The sequence below is a fragment of the Anneissia japonica genome, unplaced genomic scaffold, assembly GCF_011630105.1.
Source record: "Anneissia japonica isolate Jap-2015-1 unplaced genomic scaffold, ASM1163010v1 scaffold287711_len853857_cov187, whole genome shotgun sequence".
NCBI classification, from domain to species: domain Eukaryota; kingdom Metazoa; phylum Echinodermata; class Crinoidea; order Comatulida; family Comatulidae; genus Anneissia; species Anneissia japonica.
In genome coordinates, this window is record NW_022753410.1 from 808,430 (window position 1) to 824,180 (window position 15,751).

The 15,751-nt window shown below is 34.7% G+C and overlaps 2 protein-coding genes across 2 annotated transcripts in view; both read left to right on the top strand.

Moving 5' to 3' along the window:
* Nucleotides 1-2,158, top strand: part of LOC117122869 (proline rich transmembrane protein 1B-like) — a 2,212-nt gene extending 54 nt beyond the window's left edge. Inside the window, exons 2-4 of the mRNA XM_033268632.1 lie at nucleotides 204-229; nucleotides 614-787; nucleotides 1,771-2,158. Coding sequence (XP_033124523.1) covers nucleotides 204-229; nucleotides 614-787; nucleotides 1,771-1,935 — 365 coding nt within the window. The 3' untranslated portion in view covers nucleotides 1,936-2,158. The remainder of the gene's footprint in view (nucleotides 1-203; nucleotides 230-613; nucleotides 788-1,770) is intronic.
* A 2,064-nt stretch (nucleotides 2,159-4,222) lies between these two features.
* On the top strand, nucleotides 4,223-12,286 carry LOC117122890 (transmembrane protein 233-like). The gene is made up of 3 exons (XM_033268661.1): nucleotides 4,223-4,347; nucleotides 10,736-10,915; nucleotides 11,703-12,286. Exons 1-3 carry the CDS (start codon nucleotides 4,333-4,335, stop codon nucleotides 11,847-11,849), a joined length of 342 nt encoding a protein of 113 aa, XP_033124552.1. The 5' UTR covers nucleotides 4,223-4,332; the 3' UTR covers nucleotides 11,850-12,286.
* Nucleotides 12,287-15,751: the final 3,465 nt, after the last annotated feature.

Sequence of the window (15,751 nt, forward strand, 5' to 3'; positions counted from 1 at the left end):
AATAGGAATAAACTTTAAACCGTTTTGCGGTAATGCTATACAAATATACATGTGCCCCAACCAGGATTCCAACGCGGGACCTTCTGCTGTTTATGCAGACGCCTACCTAACCAACTAGGCCATTGAGGCACACACACACACACACACACACACACATTAACCAATGGTAGGCTTTATTAATCATTTTTTCCGTATTTTTTTAGATGCTCTACAAACCAATGCTAATCTAGTAAGTTTTTGTTTTCTTTATTAATTAGTAATAATTATATAAAATATATACGTAAATATTGATAATAACTAAAGCGATATTTATATATATGATAATTATAATATCTGTTCGTTAGATTTACCCATCTATAATGTATAGTAGGCCTATAATTAATAAAAGGAAACAAATCAAGAAAACAAATCTAAACATAAATAAATTGAAAGAATGAATGGATAATAAATTAATTAATCAATCAGCCAATCCTTGATATTATATACCACTAAAATCTAACATGTTGAGAAGGCACTCGAGCACCAAAGAATAAATGAATGAATAAATGAATAAATATATATTAAAAAAGAAAAATAAATACATAAATAAATGAATGATGCACATTTCTATTAGACAGCACCTCCAGCTTACGGTCAACCAGCTGCCTACAGTTCCTACAATATGCAACCTGTTACGAATGTGACTGTAGTGAGAACGAAAACAAACAACTTTCTGGGAATGGCTATCTTTGTAACACTCTGCTGCTGTTTGCCATTTGGAATTGTCGGAATTGTTTACAGTGTTGATGTAAGTTATTCCACATTATTTTTTTCTCTTTTGTGGTTAAAACAACCGCCAATTTTATTCACCAATGATTCAATTACATTACAATAGCTGGTTATACTGCAATACTAGACCTAATGTACAAAGTTTTGATAATTTACCTTTTTTCTTGATTTTCTCACCTATTCTCATATTAAAAAATATAATAACGGAATTGCGATCGTATAACTATTAAAATCATAACAATTTTCAAAAAAAAAATAATAAAAAACATAGGCCTATGTTTATTCACAATGGCAGCACAAGCGGATATTTTTATAATTAAACAGTAAAATATGAAAGCAGAGGTATAACTTTCCTGAAAAAAACATTATAATTTGTTCAGTATTTGATTTTTAAAAATTTAAGTATTATCCAATTGTGCTTAATATTAATATAGTGACATTAATTAGGTGACATATTTATGTTTATCCAAAAATAATATTTGAATTTGTATTTTATGAGCCGCCGTTAAAAAATGTACGATTTGGGTCACCAGTTGTACACATGGGCTGATATTGCACTAATGATGCCACCAATAAAATGACTGACTTGGTATTATTACAGATCTCAGTCATCTCGCCAAATTTCCTGATTTCTTTTGTCCGATTACATTATTCCAATCTATTCAGTAGAGTGGCGTGGGGACTGGGGGCGCACTCTTCCCCCAAAAATACTCACACCTCCCCAGTCCCCACCAAAATCACGATCAAGTACCGTACGGTAGTTAAAAATCACCAAAAATCTCCTTTTTCGGAGCTAGTGCTCTCACATATAATCGATCCCGCCCCAACTTCACCTTCGCGCCCACTTAAATTCAATATTTACAAACATTTTCACGAATATTTACAAATTAGCAATACGTTTTTACACTTACTCTTTTGAATACTAATATATACATTTATTTTAATCGATATTTTTTTTTTTTTTTTTTTTGGTAAAATTTAATTTTTTTTTTTTTTTGGTAGAGTTCAAGTAGGTTTGATCGTGGAGATGATGCTGGTACCTTGTCCGCTGCTAGCTCCGCGAAAAACTGGTCAATCGCTGGTTTGGTGTGTGGTATCGTGTTCATTATCGTTTATATAATTTTATATGCCACTGTGCTTTCAACATCGTACCCTTCGTATTACTAGATACCATATAATTATAATTCTACATACAATAAACGACAGGCATACGCGTATATCACGATCGATATAAGAAAACCAAGACAACGCCTTATTCTGGAGACTTATTGTTCAACATAAAGAAGCGAGTTAAATTAAATTACAATCCTCGAGACACTAGCGGAAAGGGCCATTGTTATCTTGTTTCTATAGGCCTATTTACCTTTAATTCGTTGTAAACATCAATGTATAATACATATACCACCCGTCACTGTGGATAGTACATAAGAATCAAACAGTGAGCGTGATATTCAAGTTGTAAATTTGCTTATTAAGGGATGGATTATTCCAGGTAATATGCAAAGCTTATGTAATTCCACGTATATTGGAGACACCAATAGAAGACTTTCAACACGAGTGCAAGAACACTTCAGGGACGGGAATTCTCATATTTTTCAACATCTGTAGGCTTCAGAATGCTGTCGGGATCTTGCTAATGAGAGATTTTTCACCGTTCTTGACTCTGCAGATTCAGCTTATAAACTCAAAATTAAGGAAGTTGCATATTACCTGGAACAATCCATCCCTTAATAAGCAAATTTACAACTTGAATATCACGCTCGCTGTTTGATTCTTATGTACTAATTTACATAACAATCCACAGTGACGGGTGGTGTCTACGTTTTGTGGTTTGCTTCATTATGCCTGGTTCTCACGAGAGCCCTAGTATCCGGATCGGGAGTTAACCGTTAGCGCTAACCGTTAGCACCTGCGTGAGAACGCCCGATCGGTTAGCGCTTACCGTTAGCGGTATCCGGATACGCTAACAGAGCAAGCGCTATCGATTAGCAAGTTGAGGACATTTCTATCATCAACCAATCACACGTACGCTTTTACAATTTCCAGTTTCTTATTGGCCATTGATTCGATCATCATATTGTTTTTCTCTCATGGACGCACGGCAGCTAACGGTTAGCAGGATCCGGATCCTGCTAACCTTTAGCTGCCGTGTGAGAACATAGCCTTAGTCGCTTTTCTAATTTGCTTGTTTACATACATGTGTATAAAGCCATATAAGCTTTGGCAAAATTTGTTATCATTCGCACTGATGATGAGAATCGTTTTATCGAAACATGTTTGCTATACGATCGGGCTTAATGAGTGCGCGATCACGATTAAAGTCTATTACTTAGTTTATAAGGTGCCTTGTGGTGTTTTTACTTGTATGTCTTATTATTTTTAATAATTTAGAGGACTTTGCCGGCTGGACCCCCTCTTGAATTCACCTGTATGATTATATTTGATGGTTAACCGAGATTTCCATATAAACAGAAGAACATGGTCAGATAATGGTATGTAAACTTCCTGAACAAAACATTAGTTTGATACTTAATGGGGATACTTCAGCGTTTAAAACATCTAAACTGTGTAATCTTACAACGGTTTTTGAAGGGGCGTTTATTCGAGGGATGCGTATATTCGAGGGAGGCGTCTATTTTTTTTTTGTCTCTGTAAAATAGATACATACTCAACTAAACGCCCCTTAATTCCACTGTAAATGTGGAACTACAACACATAATTACCATCAAAGGTTTTATTGCGCTATCATAGAGACTGATTGATCCTAACCAGGTTAGATAAATGTAATTCTACTGAAGTAGAACATTAATTTGTTTAGAATGTCGATGCTTCAATTAGATTTGTTTACAGTCATTTAGGGGGCGTTTATTTGAGGGAAAACAAATGCCTATGGGCGCTTATTCCAGATGAGGTTCTAAAAGGGGGATTTTATTCGAGGGGAGTTTATTCGAATAAATCCGGTAAATCACAGAATCATGGCGAGAATGGCTGATGAAATCAGGGGTCACCAGTACAAATGGAAAATGACAAAATAATACCACGCAGTAGTATATAGGGCCGCATAAAAATGTCCCTTTAATTTTTGAATAAGGGAACGCCAACGGAAGAAACCAACTTCATTCACACACACATGGTTTTATGTTCAATGCTCGTTAAAAATCAGGCATAACTATTTAATTTTATCTTATTGATAAAAATGTATGAAAGTCCATCGGTGCCATATAAGTATATCAACGTCATATAAATAATCCGAAATTTCGGATTAGTAATTCGAAATATAAAATTAGTAATCAGAAATTTTCCTATTAGGTATTTTTCCTAGGTATCAGAAATTTTAAATTACTATCTGAAGTTAACATATTTACTTATATTGGCACCTATGAGCTTTCGTAGAATTGTGTTTGTGTTCATTGTAATTAAAATGAGCACCATCGGAACTTTAGTGCAAAACTTTCGCCACCAGGAAGCATTAGTGGCAAAACCGTACACATCTCTGCAGCGACAGCAAGGTATTAATACGAACTTATTCTTACTGTTGTTAAATTCTAAATTTGAATCATTACAATGGAAAACGACAATGTAAGTAACTTCGCTTCGTTTGATTATGAAGAAATTATAATTCTTTTTTTTTTTCAATTTAATGGATATTACTTTCGTAACAGTGGCACACGTTGGACAATACCCAACGCGGCATCCAAATATAAGAGAAAAATAATAAACATAACTAGGAGTAAATTAAACTAAAATGTATATACAAAGTAAAATTTATCAACATGGCATGTAGGTCTATGTGGTATGGTACCGGTAGTCTTACAGGACCGTATTATTTACAGAGTTGCTGTATGAATTGCAAGTTAACTAACTAACATTACAAGATATTTATAACAAAATATAGAGTTTAGAACTAACTGATCATAAAGGTTCATATTAACAGATTAAAAGGAAATACAAAAACTAATTAAAGTGTAACAGGTGGTAATGTGGCCATGGATTTATATATTTCAGATCTTAATTTCCATGCGCCTTCGAGAAATACCTTACAATAATTATCAAATATTTCTGCTAATTTATGGTTACCAATTTGGTTATTAAGATTATCGAGAAATAAATTATGCTTATAGTCCAACGATCCAGTAATAAATGATTTCCAAAATTCATCTAATCCCCATTTAACAAGATCATTTTTTAAATCATTATAAACCTTTTCTCTAAATGGCTGGATTTTATCACAAATAAATAAAAAAATGGTCGGTTGTTTCTTTTAAATTTCGGGAGCATAATTTACAAAAACCATTGTTTTGTGTTGACCATGTCTGCTTTTTACCCTCTGGGTTTAGAGTTCGTGTTTTGAATTTTAATGTAATTCCTTTGAAATTAATTTTGTCTAGTAGATAGGGTTCAAATATAGGTCTGTCTTTGTATATAATATACTCTGTTAGTGAACTTTTTCATTTACAATTTTCAAACCATGTTTTAGCATCAGTCTCTTTATTAATCTTTTTAAATTCTTTTATCCAGGCATTTTGAGGTTCGGTATTGTACATTCTGGAGTGACCATATTTATTTAATATACCTTTTATTGTATCTAGCCATTTCCATTTTAATGACTGTTCAACATGATTAATTGCTTTGAATAAAATTCTTGACCATTTTTTTTTTCATCCATGTTTTTAAGTCTGTTAAAAAATTGTATTATTAAATTGTTTTGAACTGATTCGATTGATTGCCAGCCTAGATCTCCATACAAGGCGTCTTTAGCTACATTTCGTGGTGCACATAAAATAGTTCGAGCCATTGGAGATTTTCTAGTTTGGTAGTGGCCGATTTTCCGGCACAGAACCATACAAAGCATGCATAATTTACGGTTGGTAGACCTATTGTTCTCCATAGTATATCTCCATAGTACACTCTATTGAAGTCGTCCTGATTGTTTATAATAGATTTAATGTAAACATATAACAAATTTTCGGTACACCATGTGTAAATAAAATAAAAGAATATGGTTTTTATTAAAGGTAAATACCACTGGTTGGTTGTTTCGGTAAGATTGCTCTGACCGTCATCAGGAGAATGATAAAAGATGACTTATGTTGGTCTTAAATAGAGTTGGTGATCGTCGGTGATCTATTGTTTTTTCCCTTTAAAACAAAGAAGGTGTGAATAGTGCTTGATTGAAGTAGAGAGCTAGGAATGTCCATAGATCATGACTAATTGTCTTCCCATAATAGAGGATTAGCTATTATGTCGGCTATGTAGAAGCTGTGAACAGTAAATCTGAAAACAAGTAAAGTGGTTAACAATAAGCAAGGTGTAACCGTTCTCCCGCAGTTTAAGGGACAAACCCGGCAGCAGATATATATATATATATATCAATAAAATCACAACAACTTACAAAGATACCATTTAGGCTGAGCCTAAACTGTTTTATTATAACAATTCATGGTACAAACATGTTTCAGCAGCTCAACTGCCATCTTCGGTGTAAAAATACTTATAAGCACTTGGAGCACTTGTATTTATAAGATTGAACAAATGCAGCGAAATTTCATGGTAAGTAGGCGATCTGAGGTGTATGAAAAGGCATGAATAAAGATGAAGAGGTAAATAAGACCAAATGCTAGGCGAAGCATTCAAGTTTAAGGAATTGAACAGTGTCAGAAAAAACGCATGAATGAAGATGCGCTCAGAAGAATCAAAATGACAAAGGTAAATTTACATGTTGTAATTGCCTATTAAGGGAGGGCTGTTCCAACTGTATATGCAATGCTTCTTTGATTTTCCGTTGGTAAGGGGTATCAGCAGAACATATTATTTTGAAGCAGCCCTCATTACAAGCATCCTTACATTTTTGGGAACTATGTAAATGTTTAAAGATATGTGAATTTTTGTCCATTTTAAATGTTCGTTAAGGCGTGTTTTAACATGGCGACCAGTTTCGCCGATATAAGAAGCGTTAAAGCTTCCGCAAGTGAATTTGTATGACACGCCCGAACGAACATCTAAGGGAAGTCCCTTAATAGGCAATTACAACATGTAAATTTAACTTTGTCATTTTAATTCTTATATATATCAATTTTATATTTATATAACATAAAACAACAACAAGGCATGTAGACTATTGAACACCATTTATTTTCGAAAGAAATTTTCGGCCAGTCCACTGGTCTTCATCAGCTTTCGAAAATAAATACAGTGTTCAATTATCTACATGCCTTGTTGTCATAATTTTTTGTTTCAACGATTAATATATAATAATTATAAATTATATAGTGTGTCTGTGTGTCCCTATTGTACAAGCTTGTTTGTAGTATGATAACTAATGACAGCAAAGCTCCAAAACATTTATGTTGAATTCATAGAAAATTATTTTCAAACATTTAGACACTAAATGTCAGAATTCAAATGTACATTTTTCAAAATTATCCAATTCTGATTCTGGTTCTGGTGGGTAAAGATCGACCTCCAAAGGACTCCAAAATTGAAGGAGTAAAACAGGACGGGTAGAAATAGCGTCGAATGACAGGAAAGGTCCACCATCGCAGGCTTGTGTTATCGCCTCAGAGGCCGCATTGGACCTGATAGGTAGGAAACTCACAATCACGTGAGCATCGGCTTTGCGAGGAAAACCACATTTGGTACCGGTAGTGAGTGAAATCTTGGAGCGTTTTAGAGGTAGACTAAACGAAAACGACAACGACACCTCCAGAAGGAAGCGAGAAAATTAGGATGTTAGTGTAAAACACCTTAAAATACAATAAATTAAGGAACAATTTAACCATTGGAAAGATTTTTTCTTCAGTTGAGCTCAAATTTACCAGGAATGATCTGACTGAGTTCATGTTCTATATTGAATATAGTTTCTAGTTTATTTCAATGTTGCTTTATAATCCTTTGCGCCAGTCTGGGACCTCAAAAATCTAGACTGGGTTCCAGTCCATAACATTTGTCTTAATCAGTAAAATAGCTGGGAAAATCGATTTTGGCACCAATGGCGTTCCATATTACCTATTTGCTTGGCGTTTCATAGTATACTTTTTCTTGGATTCTTGGATTCATAAAAGTTTCTCGATATATACCGACGCTGGTGGCGCTCTCCAAAATTAACTAATACTAGGAAAACCTATAATTAGAAACTTGTGGCAAGTATACAAAAAGTCTAATTGTAAAGCAACTTATCTACACAGAAGTTTTTGTTTGAAATGTTAAAGTTTGCTGGACTATATTATTGCTCATATTTTTTAATTTCTACTTTTATACTAAATCAAGAAACCAGGGAATTAACGCATACTTGCAACGCTTCATTATTTGCTAAATTGGTCTAATTATTGTATCCTGGCGACACATCTGCGTCTCATATTACCGTAACGCGATAATAGGACTAATAATAGAGTATAGAATATAGGCAAAAGCCTATTTCATATTAAATATAATGGGGAGGTATGTTTTAGAAAATGGCTAGCAGCTACATTATTTCGTAACCTGTGACCCAGTTACATTGTTGTATTATATCTTTCCCTCCCCACCCCCAATTTCCTTACTGATTGTGCAAGGGCGTCGATCCGTTGTGAAAAGTAAGGGTGAGGGAACGAATTGCCAAACAAGGCAGGGGCCGCGCCAGGGGGCGGGGCCAGCCCCCTCCCTCCCACAAGTATTTTGTAAATATGAGTATAGTCTCTAAAATTTATTAAAATAAATGTCAACATTTTCTGGGGCTTCGCCTCACCCTTCCCCATTCCCACTTTCGAAACATTTTAAGCGATGCTCGACCACGCCCACTTTGCTCAGGAAGATTTATAGCCTTTTATAATTCGTATCTAATTAATTTTGTGGAATGCAATTAAAATTGATTTCAACACTACTTTTGCAAAATACAGTAGCGGATCCAGGTATTCGAAATAGAGGGGGCTCAGGGAGGGACTTTTACAGATGGTGTGTAGACCATTTCAGCCCCACCATAGTTGGGACTGAGGTTAGAAAATTTATGATATTAGTATTGCGCCTCTAGTTGGCCGGAAATGGCGCCAAATTTTGATAATATTAGGGAGGTTGGGCCAGCAAGGTCTCCTTGAATTTGCCACTGAAATACTCGTCGTAACAAGTTTTTCAATTTATTCTGGTAATCATAATCTTGTCCGCTTATATATTTCGTGCAAAAAACATTTATAAAAATAATGATTTATAATCTAACGTATTGATTGCTTGTGACGTATTCGAACCATAAAAAAAAAGATAAATCATGTTCCTTCATGGATAAACTTAAAACAGTCATTCCAATAGTCCTTTGCATGTACTTCTAAAATCAATCAAGAGGTTTTCCCTTTCTCCTTTTTTTTTTAATTTCACTTTTGTGCAAGTACGGTATTGCTACACTATTGTGAGTGGAAATACTACCGTCTAACTTACGATCAAACAGGACTATGAAGATAGAAATCACACAAAGCATTGGTTAGCATTTTTATTTCACAATCATAAAAGTAATTTACCTAATTTTTCATTATCATGACGTCATTGCGAGATTACATCAATGAAATCGGAGTTCACTACTTAAATAATGCCGAAATAGATAGACCTTTATCCGTGCCAAAGGCTGTATATCAAAAGGTTTATTCTTTCTCCCTTTTTGAATTTCACTTTTGTGTAAGTACGGTATTGCTACACTGTGAGTGGAAATACTACCGTCTAACTTACGATCAAACAGGACTAGGGAGATAGAAATCACACAAAACACTGGTTAGCATTTTTATTTATTTCAAAATCATAAAAGTTATTTACCTAATTTTTCATTATCATGACGTCATGACGAGATTACGTCAATGAAATCGGAGTTCACTACTTATATAAGCCGAAATAGATAGACCAGGGAACAGTGATATTGACCTAATCCGTGTCAAAGGCTGTATAATTATTGTTTAATAACGGCTATATAAAATTCAATTGACTTCCTATATTTTTTTGAAATTAGGAAAAACAGGAATGTATGTATGCAGATAATATTAAATACTAGTATATACGGCGGGTTTTAATAATACAAAAGGAATAAATCGTTTATAGTAGAAATTGTGCACTTTTGAGTTTGAAAAAATGTTGGCCTAATAGGATTACACGCTTCCAAGTGTTTTCGTAATACATTTAGTCTCTGGTAACTGTTGCACATAAAATCGATGGAGTGGTTTCTGAGGTGGTCATGGAATGTATGAACAATTGCGTTTTTACGCCGCTGGAACAGAGGAAAAAAAAAACAGACAAAATTCATGACAGTCATTCGTAATTGTTGTTTTTCTTTCCACTTGTTTTTAAAGAATGTGGTTTTAATAGAATATTGGTGAAAAGTTGGGTGGGGGTGGGGGTGGTGGTTATGATATGATATGATATGTCTCCCTATTTTGAAAGTGTTTCCACGTATCTACGATTGTATGAATCGTAGATACTGAATAGTAATCGCAGGGCGTTTTTAGGCGATTCTATTACAGTATTTTGTTATGCTCTCAAAGAGTAGGTTTCAGAACATTTTTTCAGTGACATTGACCTTGTCTTTTGACACTTTTACCTGACAGATTTGATTACATATTCCTCAAATGTCATGGCGATTCATTCGTTAGTTTTGGCGTACTCCTGCTAAATACCGTAACAGACAGAGCGAGCACGACAGGTGTCAGACAAATAACAGCGATGAATATCGTACATAACCTATTGGCAGAGCTAAAAAATGGACGAACGAAAGAACGAACGAATGGGATGGATGGATTGACTTATGGGCGGGTTTAGGTGGATGGATGGACATAACCTATTGGCAGAGCTAAAAAATGGACGAACGAAAGAACGAACGAACGAACGAATGCAATGGATGGATTGACTTATGGGCGGATTTAGGTGGATGGATGGAGGCAGATGGATGATTAATGAATGAATAAATAAATGAAAAACAAGCTTACGAATAACAAAAATGTTACACATTTGTTTGTATTAGGTACAACTTGTTGCTTCAAATAAAGACCACGCCTCCTACAATATGCACACTGTTGTTACAACAGATGTGACTGTAGTTAGAACGAACCATTACAGTTTCCTCGGAATCGGTATCTTTGTGACGTTCTGTTGCTGTTGCATGTTGCCATTTGGACTCATCGGAATTATCTACAGTGTTGATGTAAGTTAACACACATTATTCCACAAACACTGTACACTTGTTACACAAGCCATGGCATCTTTTTTTTTCGTATTGTCTCAGAGTTTTTGTAAGCTTACGAAAACGATTACGAATACGGTTACGTCATGAATTTGTTAGACATCCCTTCCCATACAGTAGCGTATGTGTCACGAAGTAGGTGGTTCATGTCGAATTAAGGATCATTTTTAGCTTGTACACCATTATTGTGAAGAATGTTTTAGGCACGAATAACGATAATGATATTGAGGTATTCGTTTTCGTAAGGTTGCGAAATCTCCCTAATATCAAAATGAGACATAAAAATATTATTTCTATCGGGCTTTATTTGTTGTTTTTTTTTTTAATTTCTTGTCGTAGCATAATTTTTATTATTGTGTTTTTTCTCATAATTTATATTTTTATGTACATTATTTTGACCATATCATTTAATATAATTTTATTCAATAAAGAAAGTTGAGCTGCACACTGTGGCGAATTCGGCAGGCTCTACTTGACCTTAATAATTAGTCAAAGTTTCAAAATCCTTGATAATTTACGGTTGCCACTGTTAATGATTGTTGATGCAATTTGGTATCAAGGACCTCCTCCACTTCTATAATCATTGTACTTTCTTCTCATTTAAAAAAAAAACTCAAACTCAGTTATACTTGAACGAAGGTACACTTCAATGCTCGAATATTTTTACTGATTAACTTCACAACTAGCAAATAACATTTTGGTTCGATTACGATTATTATTAACACTCTATGATCTTTGTTTATTGTAGAGTTCAAGTAGGTTTGACCGTGGAGATTTTACTGGAGCCCTGTCCTCTGCTAGTAAAGCGAAAATATGGTCAATCGCTGGCTTGTTGATTGGTATGGTAATCATTGGCCTCAACATATTGGTGATAGTACTAAATATCAACGCATAATCTGATTCATAAAGATTAGAACATCGTGCGGCAGTCTATAATATCATGGAGGTTTATACGTCCCGATATGTTACAATATAAAGAAATAAATCAAAATTGTAATGAATTTTTCTAAAAATTTACTGTTAAACAAGCAAAGTAGATTAGTCGATGACAATTATAGTCAAATGTACATATTGTAAGGAACTGACGATGTCTTTAAGTCATAGAACAAAGAGCACAAAATTGCAAGAGGTCCGACAGTCGAGGTTTCCTTGAAACGGATCTTCTGTAGTACTACCGCACACTATATTGGACACCCGCGCACTGTGTTAAAGTCAGACTCCGGAGGAAAACAATTTTTTGATATGTTGTAGAACTGATTTTTCCAAGACAGAAAAAAGTTGTTTGACGAAAAACTGGGGAACGGTGAACGAGCTACAGATTTTTGAATATTTAAAAACTGGGGGGAAAAGGTGTAAAAATGAGGTTACACCTTTTTCTGTCTTGGAAAAATCAGTTCTACAACATATCAAAAATTGTTTTTCCTCCGGAGCCTGACTAGAACGCATGCTCGAGTTTCAAACTCTATATGAAATAATAGTTAGTCAGTGGTCTTATTTATGGTTTTAATAACACTCTGTTAACGGTATCAACTGCTGGTGTCCGTCAAGTTTATGATAAATTTCATATTTTAGAATTATTTTAAATAATACGTATACAGGCTCAGTGGCGGATAGTAGGATTTAGCAATAGGGGTGGATAATGCGAGGTGTGAAGCACCAACCTAGAGGGTGGGGTGGCGGAGGAGCTGTTTTGGCAAGGGCACAGATCTGCTGGAAGGTGAGGGTGACATTTACGAATGCCAGTCAATTCGAGCGAATGCCAGTTCGAGCAGATACCAGTTCGATCGAGCGAATTTATGATCTTTGCCCTATTCTTGTACTTGTGAGTGAAATTGTACTTTTGTTTATTTTGTGTGCAAAAAATGCTTTGTGCACTACAGTTTTGAAATGTTTTTGGTAATTTTGATAATTATATTCCATGTTTGAATTACAGTCTTGGCAAATCCGACTACCAGATGACCGCTAACAAGCACCAAAATCTATTGAAATTGCTCACGTTTCTCCAGTTGGGGTTTGGTGTATTAAAAAAATAAATTATAGTTGTAATTGTATTTGTAAATTTACGATTATATTTGTAGATGGAAGTAGCTGTAATTGTATTTTTATTCATCATAAAAATTTTAATTATATTTACATAATCTAGATGACAACAGGTGCAGGTCATTGGTGTAGTGTGAAAATCAACAGTACAGCAATAATGACATCATTATGCCCGGAAACGACACTTTTATATACGGTAGTAAAATTCATCATCATCACATCACCATTATAATATAGGCCTTGTTAAAAATGAAGCGCCAACAAATTTCTCATGATCTTTTATCAGCGATTTTCGGCAAACATAGAGATCCAATTAATATGTGTGATGTACTATAGAAAATAAAAACAGTGTCTTTGATGTATTTACTTTAACCTACTTCAAAGCCGTGAGTCAGCACCCATCTCAGCCCTACCATTTTAAGGCTCCATCATCTCAGCCCCACCATAGTTGGGGCTGAGATTGGAAAATTTGGGGATAGTACCTTTAGATTGCTGGAAATGACACTCTCATATTCATAATCATTAGGTTTATTTACTCTACTTATTCATGTGCCGAAACACAATTTATTATTACACGCTTTTTCTCATGTTCTCAAATTATAATAAAGGCATGCGCACATAAGTATATGTTTGTGGGCGGAAATACCGGTTGTACATCGCTCTTACGTTAAAACCTGCTGGTCACTTATGCAGTTCATTTCAACAATTTTCAGGCATCCTCTTGACTTATAAAATTACATTGAGGACAAAAAGTGAGGGGAACCAACCGACCCTCCCTTCCTTGAAAATATGTGGGGACGTGTCCCTATGTTCCCCCCCCCCGCTATCTGCGCCAATGGTATTGGGAGGGGCGTCCCCTCCCATTTGAAATATTTTTGGAATTAGTAGACGGCTAGACGCTCTGTAATGACATCTGATAGAAGTTAAGCTTAAAATAGAAAGTGTATGTTTTATCAGAGTAACCTACTACACGTAACATACACGAGAAGCACACACACAAAATGAGTGACTATTTTTTTCAAGGTAAACGAAGAGGCGTGGCTAGCCACTCTATCACACCCACCCCTAGATCCGCCACTGCATGAGGCTGTACCGTTGTAATGTGATGGGGATCAACCCATTAATTTAATATTATTAAGTGTTTTTCCCAAATGATAAATATTGTTGAAGACAATATTTCATATTTAAAATATAAATATATATTGTAATATTATGCTGCAGTATACCGATTTAAAAAAAATATTTGAATGTATAGGAACATGGTATAAACTATAACAAAGTAATGAATTAGGATAATTTGCCCTAACAACTAATATAAAAAATGATATCACTCATCTAGTTAAAATAATGAAGAACGCATTAAGCAGAAGTAAAATAAGCAATGAACGACATTATTCACTCTGCTAAGTATTACTGATTGTTTTTTTTTTTTTTTGTTTTTTTTTTGTGAATCCTTATTGATCTTGACTATAAAACATCGAATAGAAACCCACGGGCTTCCGTTCGTTATTGGGACCCTTCTGAACCTCTTTTCGAGATAGGCTTCTTTTATAGCTTACGTTTGCAAACTAAAGAGGGGGCGGAGCTTCTTTTCAAAATGTTGTAATTTTTGGAATTGCTCCATGACATTTTACAACAAATATGGAATTCGAAATTGGTAAATTTTTTTAACTATGAGATTAAAAAAAAGTAATATTGATACTGAGACGTTACAAAGATAACGTCTGTCTGAATGTAAGTTCTATCTCGAAATGGTATCATGACTATGTACTTGTAAAGCGCATTATTACGAACAGTCTGTATGCGCTTGAAACGCAAATTCTTGAAAAAAAAACAACAAAAAACACCGAGAAATACCCTAAAACCAGAAAACTAACAAATGGAAACAACCGAAGAGACTAAGCACAGCAGAAGGAACCAGTGAATTAAACAAACTGTATAATATAAGCATCCGGTAATCCAGGATCGTGTGTTATTTTACATTAGGCTATACTAAATCCATGCTCAACAATTTTGATAAAAACAAATACAGTAACAAATAGGTTGGGATGGTGAATGATGAAGATCATCATAATGATGATGATGATAATGATGATGATGCTGATGATGATGATGATGATGGAGATGACGGTGATGTTGTTCATGGTGTTGATGATAACGATTAATAAAATGTAACAAAAATATAGTAATAGGCCTAATAAGAATAATAATGATGATGATGATGATGATGATGACGACTATGACAAAATTTCAATTTGCTCATGTATAGCCTAAATGACATGAGGAACGCGATCGAAGCGAGTGTAATATGACTGTGATCTATAAGAGGCTTCCTATGGGGCTCCAGGTGCAGCGGTGTTGTCAGAAAAATACAAATATAGGTTCTTTAAACAGGGATAAGATGAGGATGAGTCTGAAGACGCATTACTGATTTTTGTAAATCTTATAGAGATTACTAAGGTCACACTGATGTTGCTGTATTGAAACGGTCTGCTATTTGAGAAGGGCATGATGATCATCATCAGCAGCATTGGCTTGTTTACTTGATGTGGATTTGAACGTAAGCTTATCTGGAGTGACAGTATCAAATCAAACAATTTGAAAACCTCAGTCCCGGATATAACTTAAAGTATTTAATAAAATTTTACATACTGTCATCATGATTGATCCTCAGGGCTTTGGAAATGTTTTGCATGCACATGGATTTACTAAAGCCTATAAAATAAGTTTAAAAAACGAATGTTTTGCAAAGGCGCC

Bases quoted from the DNA above. Each gene is read 5' to 3' on its own strand.
- LOC117122890 (XM_033268661.1), top strand. The intron at 10,916-11,702 runs GTAAGTTAACAC...TGTTTATTGTAG, and splicing joins GAATTATCTACAGTGTTGAT to AGTTCAAGTAGGTTTGACCG.